This window comes from Protopterus annectens, chromosome 3.part1 (assembly GCF_019279795.1).
Source record: "Protopterus annectens isolate FY-2018-M chromosome 3.part1, PAN1.0, whole genome shotgun sequence".
Taxonomy (NCBI): domain Eukaryota; kingdom Metazoa; phylum Chordata; order Ceratodontiformes; family Protopteridae; genus Protopterus; species Protopterus annectens.
Genome location: NC_056732.1, coordinates 1,017,499,075 through 1,017,509,470, shown reverse-complemented (window position 1 = coordinate 1,017,509,470; position 10,396 = coordinate 1,017,499,075). Strand labels below are relative to the sequence as shown.

The window sequence follows — 10,396 nt, the reverse complement described above, 5'->3', positions numbered from 1 at the left end:
CCTGCATGCTCTATTCTCTAATTCAGCCATTTTGGAAACAGTTCTTCATGAACAGTCTCATACTCAGTCAGCCTTTTCTTCATTTCATCCTCTGATTTTGAAGTTTTTCAGGTCATCTGAATAGCTATTCAAAGCTTCTTCCATTTTCCAGCTTTTTGTTATATGAGTTGATATACTCCTTTAATGTTTTGTTTATTTTAATCAGATTTGAGTACATTTGATTTATTATGTCCTCTAAATTACTGGAAGTCATGCCTTGCACCAAAGGAGGAGCTTGAACTACTTTTTGCTGAATAGCTGCAGGATTCTTTCCAGTCAGTGTTTTCTCTTTACCTTTTCTAGTTGATTTTCCTTCAGGCTCTCCAAATGTCTTCTCTGCTGACATCAAGGCAGTGTACTTATTAGCCAGTAACTGACTTTACTACAACTTGCAGAGTTCCTGGCTCTTATCTCTCAGTTTCTTTTTTCACACTGAGACAGCTGAAGTCAAGCTGTTGATCAGTGTGAAGCCATCTTGGAAGTCCATTCTGAACATTTTTAAGGATCTGGTATACAATACGTACTATGGTGAGATAAACAGCAATAATGGTTTTATGTACTTGAGTGGTACCGTAGTGTACAGTAAATGTACAGTGATATTGCTTATACCTGCTTTTGTTTTTGCATGTTCTTTCTTATTGTAGTTTTAAATAAGCTTCTAATGAACATTCCAGATAACTGTTGATTAAACATCTGCAGATTGTAACATCTGTGTTTTAACTGTAATAATTCAGCAATTATTTAAAATGACATGTATACATTAGTGAGAACTTGAGTTTTATTTAAATATTCAAATACTTTCAAAAGTACAGTGGAAATTCATATAATTAAAACTTGTTTTTCAGTGCTATTGTAGACGGTGTACAAATACATACTGCATTTCCTCTTCATCTGAACAGCACTACGTTCTCCTAGAATACAGCATACCATCTCTGCACAAAGGTTCTCATGCTGTTATATGTGATAAGGCTACTCTACTAACAGAGATCTCAGTAGAGGAAGGTGTCACTATCTCCTGATACGTAGGTATCATTATTTCCCCTTCTCTCATTAGCAGTGATTTCCAGCATGGAACAAGGCCCAGACTGAACTCCACAGGCATCCACTGTCACAGAGCCACTTGACCAACAATCTCAGGCACTGGAATTGCTTGTCTTGGAAGTGAGCTTTGAGGTTTCTTCATGCTCAGTAATCTAAAAAACAATCAAAACTTAGTTAAATATTAGTCCTAAGCTACAGTTATATCTCATCTTAAGTTAAAACCAATATAATGACATACATGTCTTTAAAATCGTACAATTTTAATGACAGCATCACATAATGTTAGACAGAAGTGAATACATTTATTTAATAACTGCTCACATTGCAATACATTTAACTATTTTATAATCAAAAACATTTATACAAATAAGTGGTGAGTCAAACATGTCAATTGCTTGTTCTGACACTTATTTGCAAAATGCTACTTCAAAGTAAGACACCACAATTTCCCTCAAAACTTGTTATATGTTGTAGTGCAGCACAAATGTGCTGATGACATAGCATGTAATTTTGGCACAGATATAGGATCCTTTATAGGATTTTTAGTTGATCACATTTGCCCTGAAGCTATTTAAGTACCAGGGATGAAATACAAGTAAGCAGGGTATACAAAACCAATGGCATTTTTAATTTCTAATTCTGCTGCAGTTTTAATACTTGATACAATGCTTCCCATAGTTTGCATTGACTGCAACTTCAACCAGAAAAAATAAATAGGTCAGAGCTATAGCTAGCTGAATCCTATAAAGAAATGTGTTTTACAGGTGGTAACCCCCCCCATCTTTTTACCAGAGTTTAAATTGTCTACAGCTTCAAATAGACAAAACAATCCAGTTTGCCCCACTGTCAATCATCAGCCACCTCCTCGCAAATGGGCTCACTCATTCCCCATCATTGGGATGAGGGATGACCAGGAGGGGCCATCATTCAGACAACTATCAGGGGTGGGTCATGATTTTTTGCTTGCTGCTCTGTCTCCTGCATTCCCCTAGTGAAGTATCAAGGAAAGGATGTCAATGGGCTGTAGCAATGGGAATCCCCTATCTTCTGCAAGGAATGTTTCCTCCCTTGCAACCCTGCCCCTCTGTGGGCTACAGCAAAGGGTATGTCCTCACTTCAGCCAGCTGCGTTTCCTTTCTTCCAGCCCCCACCCCTCTCCTTGAAGCATGAGTGGTGGTTTCCTCTAGACTTCACTGGGGAAGTCGCACCCCTCCAGCATCAGCCAATTAACCTCCATATCCTGGCTAGCTCCTTCAGCACTAGACTGATAGTAAATACTAGGTCACTGAAGCTACAGCCATGGCTTTATCCATTCACATCATGGACCCAGCAGCTGTCAACCAGTATTATAAAATATACTGCTAAAGAGCAAACATCCCAGCCAATCAGAACTGTCCAAACAGTCTTCCAGTAGACATGTTATTTACCTATAGCATTCCAGCCGAAAGAATGAGCACTTAGGTGTATGAAACACACTGAAATCTACTTGGAAAAAAGAATGTTATTTAAAATCACAAAAACAGAAGAAACGCATACCAATTCTTGAAATATACAATGCTGCCTCTCCGACAGGCTGTTGAGGGGAGATGTATGCCTGGCATACAAGGCATTGTCAGACCCCACTCTGATGGATTTCCTGCATATCCACAAAACAAACAGCACCATAATTACCCATTCTAAAGACTTAAACATTGCCTGTGATATAAATAGGACCTGTTGGAGAGGCAGAGACTACTCCTTCTCTGGAACAAGCTCCCTATCCATGTAAATCAGAGTTCCTCTCTAACTCAATTCAAGTGAACCTTGGACAATTGGATGGGAACAGGAAATTCATCCCTGGTTGGGCACCTATGTCTCTAATGAACACAGACAGCCTTAAAATGGTTCATTTCCCAGAGACTACCCCTTCTCTGGAACAGGCTCCCTATCTATGTGAATCAGTTCCTCCCTAACTCAATTAAAGTGAACCTTGGACAATTGGATGGGAACAGGAAATTCATCCCTGGTTGGGCACCTATGTCTCTAATGAACACAGACAGCCTGCAAATGGTTCATCTCCCAAGTCCCTGCTTACACTTATCAAGGGTACCAGAACTTGTTAGAGATTTGGGGTGCATGGCTAGGCTTAAAAAAGGTCCTTGTGGTCGTTAGCCTAGTAAACACCTATGAATCTATAAATAATAATAATAGCAAAAAACAATACCCACAGATCCACACAGGGATGAAGTAATGCTACTAAAAATTAAAAAAAAAAAAACAAAACATGGGAACATCCACTGTGGAAACACCAGCAATTTAAACAACTACAAAGAAGAGATATGTGAGCATACTATACTGTAAAAACTCAAAAATCCAATCAATGGTGATGACAGAAGAAAAGGCTATGGTTCAACTATGCTCCATTTTAAAAAAATAGCACACATAATGGGACAACCAATATAAACTTTTAGCAAAAATAACAGTAAGGTAAAATGAAATGCAAAACAAAAATAGAATAAAACACATGCATGAAACTACTCTACACAATACTATTATTCAACTCAAATATATTTAAAACATACTTTGTACAACATAATGGAAAAGGACTGTGATGTGAATCTTCACTCACAATAAAAAAATGTAAAAAGAAAGATAAACCACGTAAAAGTATACTAGATGGTAGGGAAATATGTAACATAGTATTTAGTAATGTTTGGCATGAGTGCTTGGTCCCAAGTGTGAAAGGTTGGCCACTGTATGTGCCAGTTAGTCTCCCTAGCTGACAGGTTTCTGCATTCAGGAAATGAAAGAAAACCTGTTCTGCTTTGTATCACTCTGTTAATTGCTTTTTACTGGCTTTAAACTTATTACTCTCTGTCATAATTTGACCTAAGGGTGGAACTTATTTGGTTTCACACAGCTAATTAATAGCCCCACACATTATAGTAAGACATCTAAATCCTTATTAGACTAGATCCTAGCATCAGACCAATCAAATTTACCACCACAAGTACAATGTCTGACTGTTTCAGTGATCATCTCCCAATCTATATAACCAGACATCATTTATAAAACATCACACAACCTTTCCAAGTTTAAACCAGAAATGTCTGTTACTACCCTATCATCTACTAACTGGAAATTTCCTAAAAATCTTCAACTTAGATGATGTTGTAAATGAATTCAATACAACTTTCCTGAATATCCTAAATAGCTTTGCACCTCCAAGAAGGTAGAGACTAAAAACAAATTATGCAATCTGGCTATCCAAAAAGGGTAGAATGCTAATGCAGGATAGAGGAAAAAAGCATGAATGGGAAAAATACAAAACACCACAATATCTTGAAAACTTCAGTATGTCTCACAATCATTCTAAAAAGCAAATAAATGAAGACAAAAATGTAGTATAATAACTTTCAGAATAATAGTAAACACAGTCCTAAAAATTCTGGACAGCCATTTAAGAAATCTTACATCAATGGTAAAAATTCAAACCTAACACCTATCCCAATAACTCATCACTTGAAACTGCAATACAATTCAACTCTTATTTCATAGATAGTACAGCATTTCTAAATAAGGATTTCCCAACATCTAATCCTAACCCTGCCCAACAGCCACGTATCACCACATCCATTTTTACCTTCAAAAGTGCCCACATCCTATATAAAACGGGTCTATATTATATCCTCGAACGCTTAAAAAAGCGAATGCTGATTGATCAAGCTTATTTTCACGAAACTGCAAAATAGCGAAGCAGCAGAAACTCAAATTTTTTCCTAGGGAAAGAATTTGGTTGTCCGTTTCTGTTGCTTCGGTATTTTCAGTGTTATGGTGGAAAGTTACCGGTTGGATTCAGGTAAGTGTGCGATTGTGTGGATGTGAGTGTTAGGGTGATTTAGGTGAGTTAGGGTTAGGGCTCGGGTTAGGTGTGTGCGCGATTGAGTGGACATGAGGGTTAGGGCGGATTTAAGTGAGTTAGGGTTAGGGAGTGGGTGAGGTGAGTGTGCGATAGTGACGGACCTTAGGGTTAGGGTTTGGGTTAAGGTAAGTGGGTAGTTAGTGGTGTGTGCATAGTTTAGTGTAGGGTTAGGTATCAGATTTTAGGTGTATGTGTGTGGATTTCTGTTTGTTTGGTATGCTTGTGTTGTGTGTATGTGTTTTGGATCAGCGATTTATTTTCCCTGGGAAAAAAATCGCTGATCTGACTTTTTTAAGCGTTTGATGATATAATATAGACCCTATAAAACTACTCAAACAAAATTAAACCATGTTCTACTTCAGCTGATGACCTTCCAATCAAATTCCTTAAAATAGCAGCCGACAGCATTGCCTGTTCTTTCTCAATACTTACAAATAGGTCAATCCAGGAATCATACATTCCCTCTCTCTGGAAAAAGTCACACATTATCCCTCTGAACAAAGGAGGAAATTCAATAGACATTACTAACTTTAGACCTACAGCAATCTTATCCACCCTCTCCAAAGCACTTGAAAAATGTATTCAAAAGCAATTGCTAAACTATTTCCTCCAGGAAGAACTATCCCCCACACAACATGGCGTACGTCCTTCATATAGTACTAACACTGTACTTATAAAGTATATAGATAGTATTTCTGCTTCTTGAACTGTTTTAAACTGTTTAAAGTTGTTTTTGCACCTGCACTTTTAAAGTTTGTCCTGTTTGTTGCATTTACCTGTTGAGGCTACACACTCAAGTGCGCTAGCCTGTGTTACATATTTATTGCATTTTCCTGCTGTTTGTTGTAAAAAAGAAAAAAAAACAAAAAAATGATCCTTGTTTCCCGTCTTTCCTGATCTACAGTAGTCCAAATACAGGCTTTGCTGTATTCTGGACTTTTGGAAAGTTCCTGTGTTGCCCATTTCCTTTCTTGGATAAAGGGAGGCTTCTTTGTTCACCAGTGGCAGTGGGGAGCTTAGAGCAGCCTATCTATCCCTGGAGGAGTGTTCACAGCATAAGAATCTGTTAGTCTATTGGCCGTTTTGGGCCAATTTCTAGCTCTTTCAAGTCCCCCTGTATAAAACCGGCTTTGGCGCGGTTTTTGCGCTTGTTACTACTCAGTCAAGCTCCTCGTGGTCCTGCAGAGTGGTGCTAGCAGCAGAGAGGCTAAAAGAGCGACTGCTAACCTGATAAAAGTGTTTTTTTTTCCTGCTACTACCTGGGCGACTGTCCAATCTAGCTAAACTGCAAGTATTTCTGCTTCTTGAACTGTTTTAAACTGTTTAAAGTTGTTTTTGCACCTGCACTTTTAAAGTTTGTCCTGTTTGTTGCATTTACCTGTTGAGGCTACACACTCAACTGCGCTAGCCTGTGTTACATATTTATTGCATTTTCCTGCTGTTTGTTGCAAAAAGAAAAAAACAAAAAATTATCCTTGTTTCCCGTCTTTCCTGACCTACAGTAGTCCAAATACAGGCTTTGCTGTATTCTGGACTTTTGGAAAGTTCTTGTGTTGCCCATTTCCTTTCTTGGATAAAGGGAGGCTTCTTTGTTCACCAGTGGCAGTGGGGAGCTTAGAGCAGCCTATCTATCCCTGGAGGAGTGTTCCCAGCACAAGAATTTGGTAGTCTATTGGCCGTTTTGGGCCAATTTCTAGCTCTTTCAAGTCCCCCTGTATAAAACCCGCTTTGGCGCGGTTTTTGCACTTGTTACTACTCAGGCAAGCTCCTCGTGGTCCTGCAGAGTGGTGCTAGCAGCAGAGAGGCTAAAAGAGCGACTGCTAACCTGATAAAAGTGTTTTTTTCCTGCTACTACCTGGGCGACTGTCCGATCTAGCTAAACTGCAAGTATTTCTGCTTCTTGAACTGTTTTAAACTGTTTAAAGTTGTTTTTGCACCTGCACTTTTAAAGTTTGTCCTGTTTATTGCATTTACCTGTTGAGGCTACACACTCAAGTGCGCTAGCCTGTGTTACATATTTATTGCATTTTCCTGCTGTTTGTTGCAAAAAAGGAAAAAAAAACAAAAAAATTATTCTTCTTTTCCATCTTTCCTGACCTAGAGTAGTCCAAATACAGGCTTTGCTGTATTCTGGACTTTTGGAAAGTTCCTGTGTTGCCCATTTCCTTTCTTGGATAAAGGGAGGCTTCTTTGTTCACCAGTGGCAGTGGGGAGCTTAGAGCAGCCTATCTATCCCTGGAGGAGTGTTCCCAGCACAAGAATCTGGTAGTCTATTGGCCATTTTGGGCCAATTTCTAGCTCTTTCGAGTCCCCCTGTATAAAACCCGCTTTGGCGCGATTTTGCACATAGCACAGCATCGGGCAGCTCTGCTTAATTGGGTTTAAACCATTCTCGGCTCCACAAAGTCTGCTCTTCACTTTTTCCCTTAGAACTGATCTAGTTCTCATAATAAACACCCTATTCCTACTCTAAAGCCTGGCACTTGCTCACTAAAGCAATTATATAAGTCAGCACTAAAAAATTAAAAGCAGTACACCCTCACAAACTCCCCTTGAGTACCTTGTTCCCCATTGGCCCTTTTTTTCAATTACAAAGGAATTCCCAATACTATTCTAGCATGTCCAAAGGTCAGTTGTCAATCTCCTCTCCGGTCCAGCTGGTGAATCTGGGAATCTTGAGGCAATGTTACAACTGCCTCATGTACACAGACAACCCTCTCCCCTCCCAACAAATTCCAACACATGTGAGAGATGCAACCATATAGCCAAACTGAAGGCTAAGCTCTCTCAACTCAGTACTGGCATAACCAGTCAGGAGGAGAAGGAAACCACACTCGCTACAATTCCAGTCTCACATAGACCTACCACGACAGCAAACCAAACATATAAACACACAAAAACATACTCGGAGGCTCTAAATAAAAATCTGCCTAAGCAGCAGAGACCTCCAAAGCAGACACCCAAGTAACCGCTACCCCAAAACAAAACACGTGCAACACATAGCTCACAAAGCCAGTGTGCCAAACAGTCACAGCCCTTAAGGCTAAACAACACACCTGATACACTTGTAATAGGTGACTCTATCATCAGGCACACTGACGTCCCGCTCACCAGGCTGAACAAGGAGAAGGTCACGGTGAGCTGCCTGTCGGGTGCTAGGATCCACCACATAACACAAGCACTCAGGTCACTCCAAGGCAAGTACAAATATGACTCAGTCATTGTCCATGCTGGTGTGAATGACCTGAGATGTACCTCCCTGGACTACATGAAAAGAGACATAGAGGAGCTCTCTGAGCATGTAGCCCAGGCCGGTATGACCCTGACCTTGAGTAGCATCTTACCCTCACCAAGAATGATGCCACAATATGAAGACAAGATGATCAATTTCAACAACTGGCTTAAGTATTGGTGTCATTCAAAGGGGATCCCATGCCTGTCAGCCTGGGATGACATGCTCGACAAGCCAAGATGCTTCACTAGGGACGGCTTGCACCTGTCACCCCTGGGCTTTTGGATATTGGCAAAGGCTCTTTCCACCCCCATAGTGCCTTTTTTAGGCAAGGCTCAAAAGACAAACCCACCTCCATAGGTATCACAAGGGATAAGAAACTAAGAGTAATGCTACTCAACGCCAGAAGTCTAAACCTCAAGATGCACACACTCGAAGCTCTCCTTAGCATGGAGAACATCGATATCTGTGCAGTAACAGAAATCTGGTTCAAGGCTGCCGAGAGCACCCCAGCACTACCAGGTTATACCTCATACCATGCTTTTCGGCCCCAAAACTTGAACCGAACCACAAAAGGAGGGGGAGTATCAATATTCGTCAAAGATACCCACACCTCCAGGTTGGTGGCACAGCACGAAGCATCAGAGACTATCGATGTGCAACTAACAGTGGGTAAAACTGCCTTCCAGTTTATAGCCTGCTACAGACCACCCTCCCACACCCATGAACCCCACTCGGCCTTCCTGAGAACACTGGAAAATATGAAGGTCTCTCCAAACACCATTATATTGGGTGACTTCAACTACCCAAACATAGACTGGGAGCATTACTCTAGCTCCAACACCCTAGCCCAAAGGTTCCTAGAATTTATAAACTCAAATGCTATGGAACAACTTGTTACCACTCCCACAAGAGGGGAAAACATACTGGACCTGATCATCACCAACATGGGGGCTCTATGCTCCAGACCAAAAGTGTATCCCTTACTGGTAAGATCAGACCATAAACTAATCTCACTGGATATTCACATCCCGACCCCACCCCCTGCCCAGAAAACCACAGTGAAAAACTTCTCTAAAGCAAATTTCACACTCCTCAAAACCGAGGTGGAATCCTTCAAAGCCCCGGGCCTGTGGAAAATACGGCCCAGACCGCAGAATCCTTTATAAAGGCATTCTATGAACACCTTCAGGAATGCATGGATCATGCAATCTCAAATAAAACCAAGAACCAATCCTCCAAAGGCAGGCTTCCTGTCTGGTGGACCGCAGCCATAAACAAACTATACAACAGAAGGAGGAAGCTACTACATGATAGAGCAAAATCCTAAAAAGGGAAGGCATCTCTGATCAGTATTAGCAAAAAACTACGGGCACTCATAAAATCCTCTGAGGCCAGCTTCGAGAGAAAAATTGCACAGGACACTAAGGATAATCACAAGGCTTTCTTTAGTTATGTTAGGAACCTGGGTGGGAATTCCCAGATATGCTCAGAATTAGTCCAAAATGACAAAAAATACACTGAACCCACAGACATTGCCAACATCCTAGCTGACAGGTTCAGCGCAAACTTCTTCCCCCTGGCTCAAGGACAGAACCCACATGGTTAGAATTGCTGGAGCCATGTCAGACTCCAAACCAGTTACAAGTGGCGTCCCACAAGGCTCAGTCCTGGGACCTCTCTTGTTCGGTATATATTTCTCTGAGGTACAGGCCAACATGGAAGGACCGTGGCTGACCAAGTTCGCAGATGACTGCACCATAATCGACTCTCCAGCCGACACAAGCATCCTCCAAAAGGGCCTCATAGAAACAGACAACTGGTGCCAGAGCCATGGCCTCAAGCTAAACGCCAAAAAGTGTATAGTCATCCCCATTGGCAAAAACAAAGTGCCCACAAATTACCACATAGGGGGTAATCCATTAAGTATGGAAGAAGTAATTAGGGACCTGGGGACCCAAGTTGATAGCAATCTCTCATTTGAAAAACACGCGGCCAAAGTGGTTAGAAAAACATTTTATATAGCCCACCTAATCAGAAGGGATTCACACCTAGATCAGGGGAGGTCATCGTGCCTCTTTACTCATCCCTCATCAGGCCCATAATTGAGTATAATGCCCCTTTTGGGATGTACCTTACCAGACACCTGCAGCAACTGGAAAGACCCCAAAAGTACCTCACCA

At 41.1% G+C, this 10,396-nt stretch overlaps 1 protein-coding gene across 5 annotated transcripts in view; it reads right to left on the bottom strand.

Moving 5' to 3' along the window:
• Positions 1-799: 799 nt before the first annotated feature.
• PPP1R42 (protein phosphatase 1 regulatory subunit 42) overlaps positions 800-10,396 on the bottom strand; it is a 1,899,850-nt gene continuing 1,890,253 nt past the window's right edge. For 4 of the 5 annotated variants that reach the window (XM_044067167.1, XM_044067169.1, XM_044067165.1 and 1 more), the window contains one exon: positions 800-1,232. In XM_044067167.1, coding sequence (XP_043923102.1) covers positions 1,148-1,232 — 85 coding nt within the window. In that variant the 3' untranslated portion in view covers positions 800-1,147. The remainder of the gene's footprint in view (positions 1,233-10,396) is intronic. The other variant, XM_044067170.1, reaches the window with a different exon arrangement.